Below are 20635 nucleotides of genomic sequence, written 5' to 3' on the forward strand. Positions count from 1 at the left end.
AAATAGAATTCAAGACAGCTTCATATGTGAGTACTTATTACATGGGCAAAATAACGTCCAGTGTGTGTAACGGAGGGAGTCAGAGGGACACGTTCGCCAGGTTCGAAATGACATAAGAACGTGGCGTAGTTTACAAGCCACGTTCACGGGTCTAGTCTAGTCCCTGTATTGGACAACTTACACAATCATTACAATGACAAAAAGTAATTTAACTTCTGCTTTTAATTTTAGGGAGCACAGGACTCAAGGAGGGTTACTTTTAGTGCCTGGTAAACGAATATATGAAGATTGCGCAGTTCAATACAAAACATGTGCAGTGCGTACACGCTGCAGTGCAGGTCAACAAACGAATACACAAACATTATAGCACGTACCTTCGCACTCCTTATCAAACACGACTAACACAGAAACTGCCACCCACAACTGCACCACAAATCCTCCAAATAACGGTCTAATTATCATGTTGCTTCCAATGATGCTTGGACTACATCTTCCCAAAGACTGTTATCCATTCGACGACGCTCGTTTCTGTTTTACTGATGTTGGTTTACGCACGTGGATCTTTCAACAAATCATTGAACACAAAAAGTGAGGGTTCGCACTCACAGAAGTTCGGCCATTAAATTACGTAGGCCCTACCAAGAATTAATAATGCACGTGAAACGTATTGCACGCATTTGCATGGGATATCTGATATCGACAAGGCATTGTACGGTGGCTTCTAACAGACCCTACACTAGACCAAACTTATCGCTGATACTGATATTAGTGATAAGCGATAGTTCAGTGGGGGGAGGGGGGGGGGCTGGAACATTTCATGGGGGGCGTCATGTAGATCAATGATAATTTTTTTAGAAACTCAAAATATCAGTGGGGGGGGGGGGGGGAAACGGGGGGGGTCGCCCCCCCCCCCAGGTCGCCCCCCCCACGCCCCCCCCCCAGGCCACTGCTGATAGTGATAGTCAATAACAGTTTTTAAAGAATCATTTAGAGACCTATTTAGAATTATCTTTGTCTTGAACATGATTCAGACAACAACTGCAATCTAAAAATATGCTTGCTAGCAGTGATTATTTTGTGATTTGTTGACTATTTTTTGTTTTCTTGGTTTTGCTCACTTTTTCTGTTATTTTTCCAAAAAGAATTGCATCACGTTTTCATCGCATTCCTTAATTTTTGTTTTACTTGAAAATATTAATAATTAGTGTAGCACATAATAATATGAACTGCTGGGCCTACAAGTTAACTGCGTTAGTTTTTTTTGGGGGGGGGGTTCAACTGTTATCTTTACTCGCGCTCTAGTTTTAGATGGAATAGCGCCCTCTTTTTTACCTACTGCTAATGTACAGATATAACATGTACACGAGAGGGCGCTATCGTCCTGCCTTGAAATATTTGTGTCATTTTTTTGGGTCGGCGTCCGCAGCAACGAGTAAAAAGGCGGGCTGAAAAAGGTCTTTTGGTAAGATTTAACAACTATTTGAAGAAGATCTGAAAAAAGAAAGCTGTATTTAAAATAGATCTGTGATTAAATCTAACCAACATGTGGAGCAACCAGTTTCTAACGATATGGGTAATGTTTTTTTCCACGGAGGAATGACATTTTGAAAAATGGTTTCACAAAAGGCAGTGTATTATGTAGTGTATCGTGTGTAAAGTTTAAGGCAGTGTATATTTTGCCGGAGACGGCAAACCTTTAGTAAACGTTAGTTTGCCGGATATGCACTGAACATGCGCAGTTACTGTTTTTTTGTACTTAAACATTTTCCGGTGACAAGTTTTAGTCTGGCTCCATGCCAAAATTATCGTTGTTACCTCGTAGTCGTATTCACAAGATGGGATTCAGACCATTTTATAATTTCGGCTATTTCCCTTTTAAAAAAAATCCTCCAGAGCCACAAATCTGAAAAAGAAAATGTAGGCCTAATAGGCCTAGGCCTACTCTGCAAAAAATGTTTGACTTTGAGACATGTTAAAATAATAAAAGAAGAATATTCTTATTTATTTGGGGATGAGAAAAAAAAACTTTAAAATGTGGTGCGGTTGGAATCGAACGCGAGTCATCCCGCTTACTAGGGCCTTTGCTTAACCATTTCACCAAACGTGCTACACAACTTTTGGTGGGAATTTAATACATCTTATAATTCAGCCCTATTTTAAAGAGTACAGCGCCCTCTGTTGATATGGATTGCCGCCGGCAAACCTTTAGAAATCGTTAGTTTGCCGTCATTACCTCCGGCAAAATATCCACTATCTTTACAAAATGTATTGACCATCCACATCGTTTGACACTGATGAACTGACTTGAGGCCTAAAAAAAGTAATGGAAGCGTGAAATGTGAAAATGTCTTTTTGTTTACATAGAAATATTAAAAAAAGAAAAGAAGATATGCCTTGATTTTTTTCCTCAGTATATATAAATCACTACACTGGGAAAAAAAGATGGAAATGTGGTTCAGTCCAGACTCAAGAACCATGGCATTTAGTTTCAAGAACATAGGTCTGGGAGCTAGATAAGCCAATTAAAAAAAATACCGGATGTCCACACCCACCTATTACATTATCTTTTATATGCAGGTGATCCCGCTCTGATCATGACGTGAATCGGTCTCTCTCTAATCCTAGTTCCCCTGCAAACATGGAGAATTTCATCCTCTATGATGAGATCTACCGGGACGAGAACTCCATCATGTACAAGGGGCGTCGCAAGGGCTCCATCAACTTTGTAGCCATCCACTGCATGGACAAAGCCCGCCGGCCGGAAGTGACCAATCGGGTTCGCCTGACCCACGAGCTGGATCACCCAAACGTTGTCCAGTTTTATGAGTGGTACGAGACGACTAACCATCTTTGGCTGGTCGTGGAGTTGTGCACAGGTAAGGAAACAAAGTAAAGTCTGTCACGAGCTAGTATGGCCCGTCAGGCCAGCGTGTATCCCTGGTTTCAGTGTCATGAGAATATTTCTATTCCACCTGGATGGGATGCCAGCCCATCGCAGGTTACTCCCCAGCTAATGCCGGTACCCATCTAGGTTGAGGGAGGCAGGTAGGGGGGAAGTGGCTAGCCCAAGGACACAACATACGGCCAGCAGCTGGATTTGAACCCCTGACCCTCTGATGATGAGTCATGAACCCTAACCACTAGTCCATCACAAGTCATGAACAGTGTAGTAAATCAAATTCAACACACAAGCTGTTGAAATGAACTATGACTAAGGCCTTCCATTGTTCATCCCCATGGTAATTGTGACTGGACTTGAGAATTGACTTGTCACAAATACACTGGTTGTGAGACATCTGCTTTAGTTGGCAAGTTGGGACTTCAAGTATCCGTTTATTTCTCACAAGTTGTGGGAATTTAACCAATGTCGCAAAAGAGGAGCTAAATTCTGCCAACTTGCCCTCCCCACAAACCTAACCGGATTTTCTGACTCCTTCTTTTTTTTTCAGGGGGTTGTTTGCGTCAGCTCTTAGTGCAAGACGAGCATCTGCCAGAGAGTTCTGTCCGTCGATTTGGTCTGGATATGGTCAGGGGTTTGCACTATCTCCACTCACTGGGGATACTCTTCAGTGATCTCCAGCCATCCAAGGTAGGGTCAGCGAGATCAACGTTTTGACTAACACAGGGTGTTAACTTCTGTCAGAACATGGGAGTGTGGCTTAAGCACAATATAGCAAAAATCAGCAAAAATATCAGCGGGGAACCAGTGACAGGCAATATGAATCCAGGTTATTTTTTGACTGGTGACCTGTTTTTGTTATGCAAATATTTTTCAGAGCTCCGCAAAGTTCTGTAATGTGTTTGGAATTAGCCCCAGACTGAGGGTCAGGGCTTTGAATCCAGCTGCTGCCCACATGTTGTGTCCTTGGGCAAGCCACTTCACCCCAATTGGTTTTGAAGGAACTGAGAGTGCTAGATTCAAAATCATTTTATTTTTAGCTGGCGTTTGTAAACGGTTTGGAAATTGAACGTATTTGAAAAATTAAAAAAATAGGTGTAGTGTTTTTTTTTTACCCTCGCAAACCTGCAGATTCTGTTAGATGGTCCAGGAAGCTTAAAGTTTGATGATTTTAGTCTGTCCCGGGTAGAGGGTGAAGATCTGGATGAGCTGTTTGAGAGCACGCTAGGAGAGGATTGTGGGAGCAGTGGAGACAGTGCCGACCAGGGTAACGGGGATGCTGCTAAACAAAGAAGAACATTGGGTAAGTTCAAAGAAAGATCTTTGTCTTTCCCTTGACTTGGCCTGACTTGGTACCTTTAAGAAATTCCCCCTGCTTGTTTTTTTTTTCACAGGTTCCCCGTCTTACCTGGCCCCAGAGCTACTCCAGGGTCAGACGCACTCCATGGCCTGCGATCTTTGGTCTCTTGGTTGTGTTTTGTACGAGCTGTACACGGGTAAACCGCCGTTTACCGCAGACACCTTCCCTGATTTGGTTGATAAGGTGCTGAACAAAAGCTATGCACAGCCCAAAGTAAAAGGTAAGAATATTTACAACTTATTTTAATAGATTTCATATATTTCTTCAGAAAAAAACAAAAGGGCAAAACATCTCAGGAGTTTTCATTAAATGTTTGGGATAAATTGTTTTGGGTAGTACTTGCAAGATTGTGAACAACTCACCTAAGAAGTTTTCCAGTTGTAAACAATGCTGCTAACTTCATTGTTAGCTTGGTGGTCGAGTGGTGAGACATCTGCACCAGAAAGCAGGAGGTCGTGGGTTCGAGTCCCACTCGAGTGATTTTTTCCAACTTTCACTCGGGAGGTAACACACTGAGTATACAGTATCTATACGTCGGTGAAGGGCAAAACCTAATTTGATTTACATCACCCCGACGCAAAATGCCATCTTATGAAAACTTCATTGTTGGAAGATTCTGAGGAAGCTCTTCAGAATCTTGCAAATAATACCTGATACAATGAGCCTATTGCAGATAGACTGTCCGCAACTCTGCCCAGGGGGGAGGGGATTGGTCGGCATGTTTCCTGATTCAAGGATTTTTAAGTAATCCCCTTGAAACTGGAATTAGCAAGGTTTTACCAAAAAGGTGTCCTTTCCTAAAAAGGTTTATATAGAACAAAAGAAATGGGTATTCTAAAAATGCTGCATTTAGGCAAAAATAAATAAATGTCATGGACCTACGTTTTTCTGGGCCCTCTTTGGCCCCAAAACCATTTGTTGGTATATTCATTGATTTTTTTTTTTTAATTCCTCAATCTCATGCTTGTTGAACACACGCCCAAAAGACTATTCCATCTTTTGAAATTATTTTGTTTGAGTCACACAAGTTGGAAGAAAATTCAATTTAGGCATTTTGCTGTTTTTGCAGGACCACGGATATCCTCCAAACCATCTCCAGATTTCTGCAGTCTGTTGGAAGGCCTTCTGCAAAAGGATCCGGATGAGAGGTATAAAAACACTTGAATTTTTTTTTTATTTTAATACAATTTGTCAAATTTGCAAATTTCTCATCAAGATTCCCCTCTTTTTGTTTTGGTGAACTGAACAACAGGTTAGACTGGCACAAGCTTGTCGCTCACCCCTTCTGGCAAGGCCAGCTTCTGACAGACAAAGGCAAGGGAGATGAGGCTGCCTCAGAGGGAGGGGACACACATGAAGTAACAGCTCAGTCCAGTGTTGACATGCTGACACAAACGCCAAGTAACATTAAGGTAATTAGATAAAACAGTTTAAGTCCTTCTCTATGCAAAAGAGATTCTTAAAAAAGATCTGGATTCAATCATCTTACGATTGCTTGTACTATGTAGAATCCATTCTTCTAACGTTGTAATTTATGTTGTTGATAGCAATATAACCTGATCAGCATCTCTCCCGACGGTCGTCCAATCTCGCGTTCCGGCGGCGCTTCCAGCCAGCACCATCTTCTCAGGACGTCCTTACAGTCCAGCGGTCTGGAGACCTTCCGTCCACAGTCTACCCCCGAGGCCACCGATACCGCGGCGAAGGAGGCTCACTTCACCATCAGGTAGCGTCAAGAATGTTGGATTAAATCCCATCAAATCCCTTCAGATTCCATCAGCATTCTATCAAATCCCATCAGATCCAATCAATATCAATCAATTCACTGTCAGGTTATCAGATAGAGTGTTGGATTAAATCCCATCAAATCCCTTCAGATTCCATCAGCATTCTATCAAATCCCATCAGATCCAATCAATATCAATCAATTCACTGTCAGGTTATCAGATAGAGTGTTGGATTAAATCCCATCAAATCCCTTCAGATTCCATCAGCATTCTATCAAATCCCATCAGATCCAATCAATATCAATCAATTCACTGTCAGGTTATCAGATAGAGTGTTGGATTAAATCCCATCAAATCCCTTCAGATTCCATCAGCATTCTATCAAATCCCATCAGATCCAATCAAATACCAATCAATTCACTGTCAGGTTATCATAAAGAATGCTGGATTAAATCCCATCAAATCCCTTCAGATTCCATCAGCATCCCATCAAATCCCTTCAGATCCAATCAAATATCAATCAATTCACTGTCAGGTTATAAAGAATGTTGGATCAAATCCCTTCAGATTCCATTTGTATCCCATCAAATCCCTTCAGATTGTATTAACTCCAATTGCTTCACCATTGAGTATTAAAAGAGTTTTGGAATAAATCCCATCATGTGCAATCATTTTTCCATTAGGTAGCATCAAACTCTTGTAAACTCTTGAGATTGGAAGGTGGCAGACAATTTATAACCATGGTGGTGCTAGTCTCGCTTTCCAAATATTTTTTGCAGTTGGACCTAAAATATAAAACGATTTTCATCCATATATTAGAATTCGCCTCTTTTACATTTTTAAAAAAAATTATTTTTAAGGTTTTTTAAGATCGCTGACTGTAAATTAGGTGCTTACAGTATCATCCGTATCTGCTGCTGTTGCACTGACCTCACCGTAATATTGTTTTTCCTCCCCCCCCCCCACAACAAAATAAAGTTCACGCCCACAAACCTCCCCTGTCGTCTCCTACGAGGCATCCTCTGATGTAAAAGAAGTAAAGCCCCACCCACCACGGAAATCATCCGGGAAGAAGAAATCAGTTACCAAGGAAACCAAAGGAGGAGGCGGCGACGGCAAACATCGAGCAAAGTATCACAGAGACCGTAAAATGTCCTTGGAGGAGGAAGGATCAAAAGGCGATCTGGTCTACACATTGTGGGATCTGACAGTGTCGCCCATCATTGATAATGCAAAGGTATATTGTTTTGTTTATTAATTGACACAGTTCAAGAGCAAGACAATACCACCTACAGGATAGAGATTTAAAGTTGCCTTCATCGTGCTATTCAACAAATTCAATTTTTTTTCCGTTAATAAATTTTCAACTTGTGTGTTTTATTCCAACCAAATAACCTCTCTTTTGTTTATTTTGATGTTTTTAACTCTCTGAAAAAAAAAGGGTTTTGTTTTGGGCACAATAGATCCGCTTTGCGAGCAGACTGGCTCCTGGTCCATACATTATCAATACTGATTGTGGGGCAGGAACCAGTCTACCCCGTGAGAATGGAATTATTGTCTTGCAGCCAGTTATTTGAATTTGTAAAAAAAATTATTCAGTAACTAAACATGTCTCATTCAATATGTCTCGAGGTCTCATTCAACAGTGAATAACATCTGTATTGCTCGAAAAATAGCAAAATTTGAAAAAAAAGATTAAACTGAAAAATAGCATCGGAAACACAACTTTAAACAAACTTAGAAAAAAAGATAAAAAAAATCATTAAATGCAAGTACACTGGACTAGGCACGATAAATCACGATAAATTTGTTAGTATACTTACACCAAACGATATCAATCTTCTTCAACAGATACAAAAACCAACTCCTCTGAAATACGACGCTAAAAGCTTGCCAGTCTCAGCACCATCTGTAGAGAAACTGTTAAAGCTCAGCACGGCCGACTTGTTGCATCAAGTGGACGTTCTAGCCGAAGCCCTCAACAAAATGAACGACAAGACGGCCAGTGGTCAGCGCTCCAAGGTCCAGTTCCTGAACTACATCGCTACCATCTGCAGTAACGGGAGCCTGGGAGCTGTGGTCATCAAATCGAAAATGGTAGGCAAAGTATCCAATTATTCTGTCACTGAAGATTGCCAGAATCATGGTTATCATCCGTTTTTTAAGTTGAACAACAATTAATTGACTGCAGGGGGTTTGGACCTGTGACCTCCAGATTGCCGATCCTGTGCTCTACCAACTGAGCTATCCAGCCCTAAATTGGTGGTTCCCCATTTTGCCAATGTCTTTGTCCGTCTCAAGTCAAATCACAAGCTTGGTCACAACTAATAGGGATGTACAGAGGCAATAGAATGTCTGTAAAACAGCTCATTTAAATAACCTATCACTTGACTTAAAACTGGACGACTTGTGATTGACATGTGATCAACTTTTGAAGACTTGACTAAAGTTACTCTATTATTTTGTTAATGTTTTATTTGCTTCATTAATTGTTTACTTCTGTGTTGAACTTTTAATGATAGTGCATGCAAAATATTAAGATTAAAAAAAGTTCGAGGAACACAATTATTTCATTTGTAATTTTCTCAATTTTTTTTTTAAAGATTGCCTCTTTACTGCAGTGCCTGAAAGCCAGCCAAGCTATCGAAGTGTAAGTGACACCGATTATTGAATAAATAATCTTGTCAATTCAAGGTTGAGTTTTGCCCTTCATCGACATTATTTCATGAGCACTGTCCATAGGCTTGCAAGAAAAAAAAATTCCCAAGCTTACTTGAGTGGGACTCGAACCCGGGACTTTCTATTGCAGCTTACTGGTGCGGCAAATTGTGGGTTCAAGTCTCGCCCTGAGAAAGCTTGACAAGTTTTTCTAGCAAGCCAAGGGTGCTTACAGGGCTTAGAAGTTACGTTGGTGAAAGAGAAAACCCAATATTGAAACAACATCTCCCTCTCGCAAGACTTGACGATACAAAATAGTGGACACATGTCTATGAACACACACACCAACAGTAGTCTCCAGTGGTCTCCCCTAGATCTCTCTCTGTAGCCGTTGAGGGGGGTATTTGAACATCACGGAGTCAATTACTTTTAGTCACAAGAAAAACATCCCCAACTATCCAAGAACTCACTGTTAATTTGAATATTTAAAGGGCTGAGGAGAACTCAAAGGTACGTGATGATTGTTTTTTTAAGAGTAACTTTTTTGGTGTGACAGTCGGTGCCGAGCAGGCCGTGTCGTCGGACTGCTGGCTCTAAACATGGAGGAACTTGAAGAGGACGTTCAACTCACCGAGGTAAAACGGCAAACTCCCTGTTAAAGTTGTAGCATACACGGTTGAAATGCTTACACACTTCACAACAGGCGCCAATGCAGTGGTTCTGCTTACTGTTAGCAAAAAATCCCCAAATACTGTAGCGGAAAATTCTGTAAATTCTCCAACATCTCTTGATGTTAACACTATGAAAGTATGTAAATTTCAGATTTCTAAATCGGGGCTTGAGTGGGACAAATTTAAATGGTAGTTTCTTTGGGGGGGGGGGTGTCATCTGTTGAAGCCATGTGAAACATTTGCAATTACCCAAAAAATTAACAGTTTAAAGACAGAGACCTTGCTGAGAGTGAAGACAGGACGGGTATCAAATACCCTGTGAAATTATTCCACCTGAATTGGTATCGTTTGGAAGATACTTTACATTGAAGGTGGTTTAAATGGGTGCCATGGGTTCACTTTTTTACGTTTGTTAGCAACGGAATCAAGTTACGAGACCCCAAAAAATGTGAACTTGTTTTTTCAATTTCTCAAAACACATAGTATCCACTGAGCTGAAACTGCAACAGGTTATTTGTTATGCATCCTACTTAAGATTTTGAGTAATTTTGTTGCTTCAAACAAGAAAATGCACACACAGCAAATGACCCTACGTACCTTTAAAACACACAGCTTTTTACCGCTCTGACGGAGGTCATCCGAGACAACACTCGCAACGCCAAGCTGAAGCAAGGCATGCTGCCTGCTCTGGGTGAGCTGCTGTTCCTTGTCGCTACACAGGAGGAGCAGAAAGGATGCAGCATAGAGGCCTGGACAGTCCCGGCTATCACCTACACCATGCTCACAAGGTGCATCCGAGAAGGGGTAGGAGATTGAATCCATTTAGAATACTTCAATATTCACATAATATTCATAATATATTCACATAATACTCATAAGATATTCATAGAATACTCATAAGATATTCATAGAATACTCATACGATAATCACCGAATACTCATACGATTTTCACAGAATACATAAGATATTCACAGAATACTTATACTATAATCACAGAATACTCTTAAGATATTCACGTCATACTCATAGTGTATTTGCAGAATTATCATTATATGCACAGAATACACGAAAAAAAATCAGAGAAAACTCCCAAAATATTTACAGAAAGGACACAGTATTATTACACCAGGCCTCACAGCAAAACCTCTAAAACCTATAAATACCTATATTTTTATTCTGGCAAACATCTCTAAAGAACAATTTTTAAGAATCAATTTGACCCACACTTTAGTTATCATAATTCCAAAAGGCCTACATCTCTCGGATGTTTTTACAAGTGTTTTAGAATTTGGCAGTTTGCATGAAATTTGTAACTTTAGTGTGGAAAACTTGAGGTAAGTAATTCACTATATTTCTGCTACCTCATGCTGAAACATTGCACAGTTTTGCATCCTAAAAACCTGTAAATGAAAATATTTTGGTGCTTGGAAAACCTTTAAAAACCTAAATTTTGATTTTCAAATCCTATTAAAAAATTCTATATTGATGGAGAGGGTTACTGTGAGGCCTGTTACGCCCTGCAAATGATCATTCGGGTTATTCCTGCCTCTACTGTCTATAGGAAGACTCCATTGTCCAGCATTATGCAGCTAAGAGTATTGAGAATGTCTGCTCCACCATGGGAACTCACAGCCAGAAGCTAGCTACTAACGAGGCAGGCCACGTCTTGTGGCATCTCTTCAACCATTCCACTGCCGATGCGCTGAAGATTACCGCCATCTCTGTAAGTTGGAACTAGCTTTCAACAAAACCTGCTGTTGGACTTTGATGGGTTGAGATCGGTTAGGGTTAATCTTTGATTAACTTGTGGGTTATATGGGATTTGACTTGTGATTGACTAATTATTACTTTGTGATAGACTTGTGATCGGCATTTGATTTACTAGTGATTAACTTGTGATTAGAATTGTGATTGATTGATGTGCCAGTGACTTGTGACCGCCTTTTGATTTACTAGTGACTGACTAGTGATGGACTTGTGATTAATCTTTGATTAGCTTGTGGGTTACTTACGATTTGACTAGTTACTAATTTGTGATTAACTTGTTATTGGCTTGTGATAGACTTGTGATCAGCATTTGATTTACTAGTGATTAAACTTGTGATTAGAATTGTGATTGAATGGTGATTGATGTGCCATTGACTTGTGACCGCCTTTTGATTTACTAGTGATTGACTAGTGATGGAGTTGTGATGAGACTTGTGACTGACTTGAGATTGACCAAATTACAACTTTGATTATCTCTACCCAGGCCCTGTGCAGACTGACCAGGCAGTCTGTGGCCATCTTCCAGAGCGTCATCGATAAAGTAGGACTGCCCAACGTCCTGGAAGCGCTCTCGGTCAACATCACCAAAGTGCAACAGGCGTTGGTCACCATGTTTGCTGCCTTGCTGACAGAAGGCTCTCACTTACAGAGACTGGTGCAGGACAAGGTGAAATAACTGTGGCATGAAGGGGGTCGGAAGGGGAGGGGGAGGGGATATCAGGGGTGGGGAGGTAGGGGAACCAGGGGTGGGGAACCAGGGTGAGGTTCAAAGAATTTGATTTGAGTTGATGAAGTGTCTTTTCATTTTTCTTTTGACATGCCTTGCCTTGTCTGCATATTGGAGTGAATTTTTAGTTCCTTGAATGAGAGAACTTTTGCATAGCTGCCAACTAGTACGATTTTTTCGTAATTATTACGAATTGTTTGTTAAATTACGAAAATACGATTTGCCACTAAAACATTACGAATTTACCATTTTCTACCTAACGAAAAAAAAAAAATGTAAAGTATCGTTTTTGACCGAAAACTTCTGGCGAAATGTCGCGATAATGGATGGACTGGTGACAAGTCTAATAAGAATGCAGTCAAGCACCTAATAGACATCAATGCAGTGTGCGCAGTGGAGTACTTGAGGACCAGACAAAAAATATTTTTCAATGGTGTGTCATTTGTGTGCATCTCGTGGATGTGTGGTTGTGTGTACTGTATGTGAGTACTTTTCAGTGACGATCGTGAGCACATTTTGTCGCTTATTGCCGGGATGAGACCCATCAGTTCGAGAATTTAATCATGGAATTTAATAAGAGTATGGTTGCAATAATTGGTAATAGAGTTTGAGTTTGTCACAACAGACAGAAAAGATAAATCAGCATGCGTTTGCAAGGTATGTTGGCGGGATATTTCTATTGCATACGGTGGACATAGATCATTGTGTGTAAAAACATGATACGAACTCGAAACTCAACATCGATAGCATGCATCTCCAAAAAAATATGCGCACATGTTATTGATGTTATTATTTATTTGACTTCAACAAACAAATACAGACATTAAAACAAAAAGTAATTTAAAAAAAAATATATATATATTTTTTTTAAATTATCTTTTGGCCTACAGTACATTATTATTCACAACAAGAAGGGTATGCACATGTATGTGCACATGTAAACCATGTACCTGTACTCGATGTTGGTAAAGCTTTTGATAAAACGAGAAGTTGAAAATGACCGCGCGGGTTGATTACTAATTGGGATTTTGAAATGTTGGCAGCTATGCTTTTGTAACTTTCACAATTCAAATTCCAAGCACGTTTAATTTTTATTTCATTGATGTGTGTGATTTGTTGTTTAATTTAATTAAAATTAATATTTCTATTTTACTCATTTTGTTTTGTTCTTGCTGTGTGCGTTTGCCTTACTGCCTCACATCACCACTTTGTTTTCCTTTCCATGCTGCTGGATGACCTCTAACCTTTGACCTTTGACCTTGACTAACCTTTGCTCATCTTGCATCATCAGAATGCTGAGGTAACAACCCTCTGTCTTGATTCACACCTTGAAGCCATTGCACATGCACTTTTTGTGGGGGGGGGAGAGATTGGCATGTTGATGTGTAGTCAAGTGTTCTCAATACATTGAAGTTAGCTGGCTTTGTGGGTTTTTTTACGTTTTACATTTGTTGGTACATGTGTAACTATTGTCGCATACTGAGCTTTTTATCGTTGTCAACAAAAATTGGTAAAAGTTAAATTAACCCTAACTCCCCAGCCTAATTTACTAGGAACCATACCCATTCTGGCAAATTCCAACACCCACATGGGAAATTGTACACACACACAATTGGACTTGGTTTCTGGAGGTATGCCAACCCCAGTGTAAAAGACCATCAGTTTAGGGGTAAAAACCTATCCCAACAGATTTAAACAAAACCTGCTGTTGAACTTTGATGAGTTGAGTTTGATGGGTTGAGTTCGAGATGATTTACATTACCCTGACGCAAAATTCCATCTTAAAAATGGGTTGAGTTCGGTTAGGGTTAATAATGTAAATATACAAAACAGTGCTGACATATTGTGCACATGTGTTTGCTACCATTAAGTGAATCAGCACAGAAGTGAATTGGATCGTAAAGCCACTTGGGATTATTTGCAATTGCCAAGAAAAGTACCAACTGATTTAATGACAGAAACCTTGCTCAAAGTGGAGATAAGCCTGATGTCAAAAACCCTGTGAAATTACTCCACCTGAAAGGGTGTTGGTTGGAATATAACGAACATTAAAGGTGGTTTCAAAAAAGGGTGCCAGCTGGCATACTTTTTTGCGTGCGATAGCAACGTTCGAAACAGAATCCAGTTTACAATACCCCCAAAATAGTGTGTACGTTTTCTCTGTTTTCTCAAACTGTATACATGTAGAATGCACTGAGTTGAAATGTCAACAGGTTAGTTATTATGCATGCTTTCTCAACATTTTGAGCAATTTTGTTGTTTCAAATGAAAAATATGCACAAAAAATGCCTATGTACTTGTACCTTTAATATGTACAGTTTGCCATCGTTTGCACAAGAAAAACACCCCATGCAGCTGCACAATAGAAAGCAAGTCTTCAGTTCTGGCACCTCACAGCAATTATTCATGTCAAGAGTTCGCGAGATTCCCAACTAATTTTTCGTTCTTTGTCAACCCCAATGGACAGGATTTCATTCTTCGGATCATCCGACTCCTAGACAGTCCCTCCATGTTGATCCGAGCGAAGGCCTTCCTGGTCTTACTGGAGGTAACAAACACCAACATGGATATGATACACGTAGCCTGCCAAGCAAGGTACCGTATTGCCAACTTGAAGGACCCGTCACGTTGTCTTGTCTGTGTTCACCATAGACCATTATCATGTTGCGGCCATCTTGATTATTTTCCCATTCAAATCAACGTAACCAAAGCGAGGCTGGAAGGAAAAATAGTCTGGTGCCTTTTTGCACTAAAAACATTATCATTCTGTACTGTTATTGGATACAGGGAACATGACTGAAATGGTGGCAGCATGATAAAGGTCTATTTGATTGCCTATTCTCACTGTACCACACAAAGCATGTTAATATACAAATATTGAATGTTAATGAGTGCAACGGTAAGAATAATTTCAGGAGGTGACAGATGGAATGTTTCCATGAGGTGAAGTTGAGTGGAATGGAACGTTCCATCTGCTACTGAGTGAAATTATTCTTTCCATTGCACGAATGTGAAACATTCATTTTTTGTTTTATACAACACCTGAATAAATCCTTTTTGGGTTGGGACGAATAATTAAATGACATGTGATCACGACCCACCAGTCAGATGACAGGGATTCATTTTATCTGCACAATTCTCGAAATGCAAGTCTGAAATGTTTGTAATTCAGGCGAGCAAAACTAATTTTTTTCCCCGGTTTATGAAACAGGCTTGTGATGCACATTGAACGTGACGGTCGTCGTCAACAGACGGGTGGGAAGTCGGACAACCAGGGCCAGGCCAACTACCTGGCTAAATGCTTGGGTCTCATCACTAACTACCTGGTGGATATAATACCTCAGATCCTAGGTAAATGATCATTTCTTGAGTCTTCAAAAATCCAACATTTTGCTGGAAAACGAAAGACAATGTGTAGACTATTTGTGATGCTTGTGGGCAGAGCTTAAAATGCAGATACAGCAAAACAAAACAAAAAACAAACAAAAAATGTTGGGGTTATTTTGTGTGTGTGTGTGGGTTTTTTTCTTTCCAAATTTGTGATCCAAAATGTGATGGAAATATGCCGTGATAAATTTAGAGTGTGAATTTGCCTCTGAAATTGATGATTCAAATGATTTGTAGATATGTTTCCGTTCAAGAAGTGCCTAGCCCAAACTTTAATTGCAACTTTTCATTTTTCACCTTCATTACATCAGAAATTCCAAAATTGGCATTTTGCCCAGGAAAGTCCGCTCTCAAAAATCGCCATTATAAAGGGGAAGATCTATATTTTAGAATATTTTTGACCAGCTGCCCGGAAAGGTTTGATTTTGACCAAACACTTCACAATTTTTGGTTTGAATTTTAGGAGACGCAGTGTCTTCATTGAATGCCGTCGCTGGGCGTAAACATCCTTCCAGCGTCCAAGCCAAACAGCTGAAGACGAGCCTACCACTGGTTCCCGTCGCTTTGCACTTGGTGACCAGCCAGGTAAGAATGAAACTCATTTTCACGTTACCACAATGTTTTCAACTTCTTTGGTTTCTTTCTTCATTTTCCCTTTGCTTTCCCCGTGGTACTTTCAACATTCATCCGAAAAATGAGATTTTGTTTTTTAACTGTACAAAAGTTATTCACTTTTGAATGAGACATGGAGGGAAAAAAACACCCATGTTTAGGTATGGTATAGTTACTTTACAATTTCGGGTTATTTCTGGCCCAACAGTAATTCAGGCGTATCTTTTTGTGTGTTATGGGCGCAAAAGCAACCAAAAATAACAGCGTATTTCTTGATAACGTTTCGTCAATCTTACCGTGTCGTTTCCCAGGTCTTTCGTGCCAGAATCATCGGGGAGAAGTTCCTTGAGGATGTCGGTGATCTCTTGGCCCATGTCCAGTCTCTGGACAGCGGAGAAACAAGCATCGAACCTGCCATAGGTAAATTCAAGTAAAATAGAAGGTTAAAATAAAAGGCAATAAAAAATTTACCTAATGGCTGGAAGGATTTGAACGTTCACATTTTTCTTTTCACAGGTGTATCAGGAACCACGGATTTCATCAACACAGTTCTTTCCATCTTGGAAGCCGTAGCGCAACACCCCAGCATCCTCATGGACTACCACAGCGTCATCATTGAGAATATCCTGCCAGCTCTTGCCTCACTGGTATCCAGCGATAACGGTAAATACACCCCCGCCCCTACCCCCGACCATCCCCTCCCCCTAAAAGAAAAGATAAGAAAAACATAAAACGTAAGGGCACAACACATTTTTTCATTTCCTTAAACAAGTTCACTACAAATTTTCTCAACAATACCTTCGCAATGCTCAACTTGATTTTAATCCCTATGATTTCATGTACTGCACGAAGCACTCTGCCTGTTGCTCCCTGTACCGCCCCAAAGCGCCCCAGTACCGTATTATATTGTGGATTCATCAAGGAATCAATCAAATTTAATGTATACAAGTGGACAAGAGATCACAAGGCACCAACTATTGTTTATGCATAGAGTCCATAGTGACAGAGTATTTTGGCACGACATTTGTCATAGAGTGTATTAAAGGGAATATACATCATTTGCTTTTGCTGTAATTTTCAGAAATGGATGGAATTTGGGGGTTGGAAATATATAGCAAATATAGTTACACTGACTTTTTTGAGGTTTTGGGTTCGAAAATGCTATAAAACAAAGAAAAACAATCATTTTCCTGTAGTCTGGTTCCCTGACTCCATTTAAGAAGAAACAGAGCAGTTTACATATATTGGGGAATTGTAAGGTCAGGGAACCAGTCTAGCTGGCTTGTACCCGTTCATAGGTGTGTAATCGATTGCAAACAAGTGCGATGGTCAACTGGGGCCAGTATTTGAAAAAAAGCCAGTTTTTTCCAACGCTGATCGGCCGATCAGCGTTGGAAATTGATACAAAAATACCACTTTTCTTGAAAATGACAGTATACCAGGTGCCATGATTTTACAGGATGCTTTACACTGTCATTCACTAACAGTCCAGCAAGGTATTTCAAAATGATTTGGTAGTTTTATTTTTTGATGTTTGCAAATGTTGTATTTTCCCTTTAAGAAGTAAAGTCTTTCACAAGACAGTATGGCCCATCAGGCCGGCATTTATCTCCAGTTTCGCTGTCATGAAACGACTGAAAATATTTCTATTCTCCCCTGGATGGGATGCCGGTCCTTCGCAGGTTACTCCCCAGCTAATGCCGGTACCCATTTATACTCCTGGGTGGAGAGAGGCAAGTTTAGGAGAAGTGGCTTGCCCAAGGACACAACATATGGCCAGTAGCTGGATTGGAACCCCTGACCCTCTGATCATGAGTCACGAACCCTAACCACTAGGCCACGCTCTCCCACTATCAGAGAGTGCAGTTGGGAATAAAGCCTGACAAGACCCTAACACTCACCTTCTGTCCTTCTTTGGCCAGGAGATACCCGTATCTTCTGCCTGCGCCTCTTCGCCGAGACCACCTCCCTGTACCTGACGCACGACCAGCTGACCGAAGAGCGCCCCCTCACCAACACGAAGCTCCTGGAGGAGATTATCGGGGAGCGGTTCCTGCCTCACTCTGAGCAGATCCTGCTGGATTCGGACCCGGTACCGGTCTACGGGCTGAAGCTTCTGTTGGCGTTGATTGAGAAAAGTCCATCTTATATCAAGTAAGTCAAGAAAAGGAAAGAAAGTTTTTGTTTTTCTTAAATTTTGATTAAAAAAAAATGAAGAAATAAAACCAAAATTTTAATTATTTTAGTACACTTGGTGTGGTTAGATTTTTATTGAAGAACTTGTTATTTCACATTATGAGAAGAGATTCAACCAAAAAGAGGAATTTTGTAGACTAAAACCATTTTTTTAACTCTTTCTAGGAGAGTGGAGGAGTTGGAATTATATCCAGTCCTCTTCCAGGTTTTGCTTGACCACCAGAATGCACCAATCGGAAGCGCCGTTAGAAACCTCGTAGGAATCCTGCATTGTTTGGTCAGCCACAAAGGGACCAATATGAAGGCACTGTATGACCAAGGTGAGAAGCTGTCCTCTGATTAACCGATAAGGAGCATATTGTCATTGCTGATTGGTCAAAGAGTCCAAGAAATCAATTTCACTTCCATAGCCATAGCCCCCAAATAAGACATAAAAGATAAATGCCAGTATTTTAGAAAGTAAACTAATTTGCAACGTGGAAGTTTTCACTTCTAAACTTTTCATCTTGTTTAGGTATTGTGGATCACCTGTGTAGCCTGTTACAGCAGGGTGTGAATATTTACATGGAGTCGGATGATACCACAGATACTAAGAGTGTCCAGCTGCTGCTTACCAGCTTGCAGGATACCAGCCTCATACTGCTGAAGTATGTGGCCGCAACGGTCCGCCAAGTTTTGCAGGTATGTGGAAAATATCCAGCATGATGCGTTATTTTCATGTTTTACTCAATCGTGTGTAATGTGACAATGATATTGGATGGATATGGACTTTGCGAGAATTATGCAAAACATTGATGAATTCTTTAATACAACAAATATTAGGTGCATTTCTGCCCCCCCTCCCCCCGTCCCACTCCTACCCTCCCCCCTCCCCCACCCACCCCTGTGCTAGATGGCACACAATGTGTCCTCACATTCACTCTCATGATTAGGTTAAAAAATAACGTCTACAGATTATACTCAAAGCCGATGTTTGCGGCCTCAGAAAACTTTAAATTCTTTATTTTTTTGGTGTTGGTTGACAGGCCAAGAAATCTGGTGTTGAGGCCGACACACGGGGTGCGGAATCGTTACTCCTGAACAACAAACCATTCATAGAAGTCACAGACTGCTTCATGCAGTTGGTAAGGATTTTAAGTTATTTTCATTAATTTGCTTAAGTTATGTATATAACTGTTGGGCTATGGTTTGGGCTTTAATACTGACACAGTTCAGTGAATATCAGTGTCTGTTGACAGAAATGTCAATTTTTGATACAGCTTTGTACAACACATAGTCACGTTTCTTTACACCAATGTGCCTTTTGTTTATTGCAGTGTTAAATTTTGAAGATTCTTGAAGTTTCTCAAGTAGAAGTAAAATTGCAAAAGGCTTAAGGGTTTGTAAAGTTAACCACACCAGACTTTGAAACAAAATGGTCATTGGAATTTTCTTCCTCACTTGATACATTTGAAACAAAAGCGTACTGATTTAGAGTTTCCAACATCTTTATCAGATCTGCAGTAAGGAGAGAGACCTCAAGCACACAGCATGCGAGTGCTTGTCGCTGATTGCCCAGTTGTTTGGCGGGGAGTACAAAGACACGATGTCGCCCGACAACATGGACTGCCTCGCCGCGGCGCTTCCCAAGTCTGACGCCAAGCGACAAAAGTTACTGCTGAGGTTCATCAAAAGAGTGGTAGGTCTCCAATCTTTATCAATCATCAAACAAACCATGAAAGGAAACGGACTAGGTTCACTTTGAATTGACGTAATGGTTAAACTAAGAAATTGACTTCAGCTGGATTTGAACCTGCTACCTCCAGAGTTCCGTACCGGTGTTCCACCACAGTGTCATGAAGGTTGCGATCCAGTTATTGTCTTAATACAACAACCGAAAGAAAAGCCTTAGGGAGTCACTGGTCATTAATGCTTGAATGCTTTACCCTTTCTAGAAGGAATTTTACTGTCGATATTTGCTTAAAAGATTCTGTAGGTCGGGAATAGTATAATTGAACAGTTTAGGGAGGGAAAAGTATTTAGAAATGTGGCTATAGTAGTTTTTTGTTGGTTTTAGTCTATGTCTAAAGTCTATGAGAATGCCTTCCTAATATTATTATCCTAATATTAGTATTAATTTTATCAGTTTTGAAAATAAGAAATATTCATATCTTTTTATATCTTGAAATGTGGGTTAAATTTCCATTCCGCTTTTGTTTTGGTTTTTGTTTCAGATATCGACAGAGAAACAGCACGCCGACATGTTGAGGGAGCAAGGTCAAAGGTTATGCGCTGCTCTGCAAGACATGGTGCAGACGGCCAGCTCACATGCCGACGTCGCCGTGTCGTCGCTAGCAGCCGACGTGCTGAAGACTGCTGGAGTCAAAGTAAGCTGAGAAAACAAACTACTTACGGATTGTGGCTTTAATAAAGATGCATCTTTAAGACAGATCATAAGTTAGGTCACATGTAGGAAGGACGAAGAATGACAAGGGACTGCCTTGATTGACTTGTGAGGACTTGTTTAGAACATTGGGTACGTGTCTGTTGTTGCCTGCCTTTGATGCAATCCACACGCCGACTGACATCGTGCAAAAATACATCCACGGTCGCAGAAAAATTGTTATCAGTTAAAAAAAAACGGGGTTAAA

General features: G+C 40.4%; 2 protein-coding genes across 2 annotated transcripts in view; one reads left to right on the forward strand and one right to left on the reverse strand.

The window, feature by feature from the left end:
- LOC119745393 (protogenin B-like) overlaps window positions 1-704 on the reverse strand; it is a 37509-nt gene extending 36805 nt beyond the window's left edge. The window contains exon 1 of the mRNA XM_038221713.1: window positions 375-704. Within this exon, the coding sequence (XP_038077641.1) occupies window positions 375-462 (88 nt within the window). The 5' untranslated portion in view covers window positions 463-704. The remainder of the gene's footprint in view (window positions 1-374) is intronic.
- Window positions 705-1376: 672 nt separating this feature from the next.
- Window positions 1377-20635, forward strand: LOC119745538 (serine/threonine-protein kinase ULK4-like). The gene is made up of 27 exons (XM_038221933.1): window positions 1377-1462; window positions 2578-2876; window positions 3450-3589; window positions 4031-4202; window positions 4294-4479; window positions 5329-5407; window positions 5512-5671; window positions 5807-5985; window positions 6965-7223; window positions 7838-8083; window positions 8590-8636; window positions 9201-9279; window positions 9928-10119; window positions 10878-11039; window positions 11568-11750; window positions 13102-13110; window positions 14278-14405; window positions 15022-15161; window positions 15661-15782; window positions 16121-16229; window positions 16326-16472; window positions 17732-17963; window positions 18171-18325; window positions 18520-18686; window positions 19031-19129; window positions 19501-19683; window positions 20219-20635. Exons 2-27 carry the CDS (start codon window positions 2639-2641, stop codon window positions 20378-20380), a joined length of 3975 nt encoding a protein of 1324 aa, XP_038077861.1. The 5' UTR covers window positions 1377-1462; window positions 2578-2638; the 3' UTR covers window positions 20381-20635.

This window comes from Patiria miniata, unplaced genomic scaffold (assembly GCF_015706575.1).
Source record: "Patiria miniata isolate m_02_andy unplaced genomic scaffold, ASM1570657v1 HiC_scaffold_7, whole genome shotgun sequence".
Lineage (NCBI taxonomy): Eukaryota > Metazoa > Echinodermata > Asteroidea > Valvatida > Asterinidae > Patiria > Patiria miniata.

Coding starts and splice junctions, on each gene's coding strand:
- LOC119745538 (XM_038221933.1), top strand. CDS start 2,639: ATGGAGAATTTCATCCTCTATGATGAGATCTACCGGGACGAGAACTCC. Junction 11,040..11,567: donor TGAAGATTACCGCCATCTCT/GTAAGTTGGAAC, acceptor ATCTCTACCCAG/GCCCTGTGCAGACTGACCAG. Junction 14,406..15,021: donor CACGTAGCCTGCCAAGCAAG/GTACCGTATTGC, acceptor TTTATGAAACAG/GCTTGTGATGCACATTGAAC.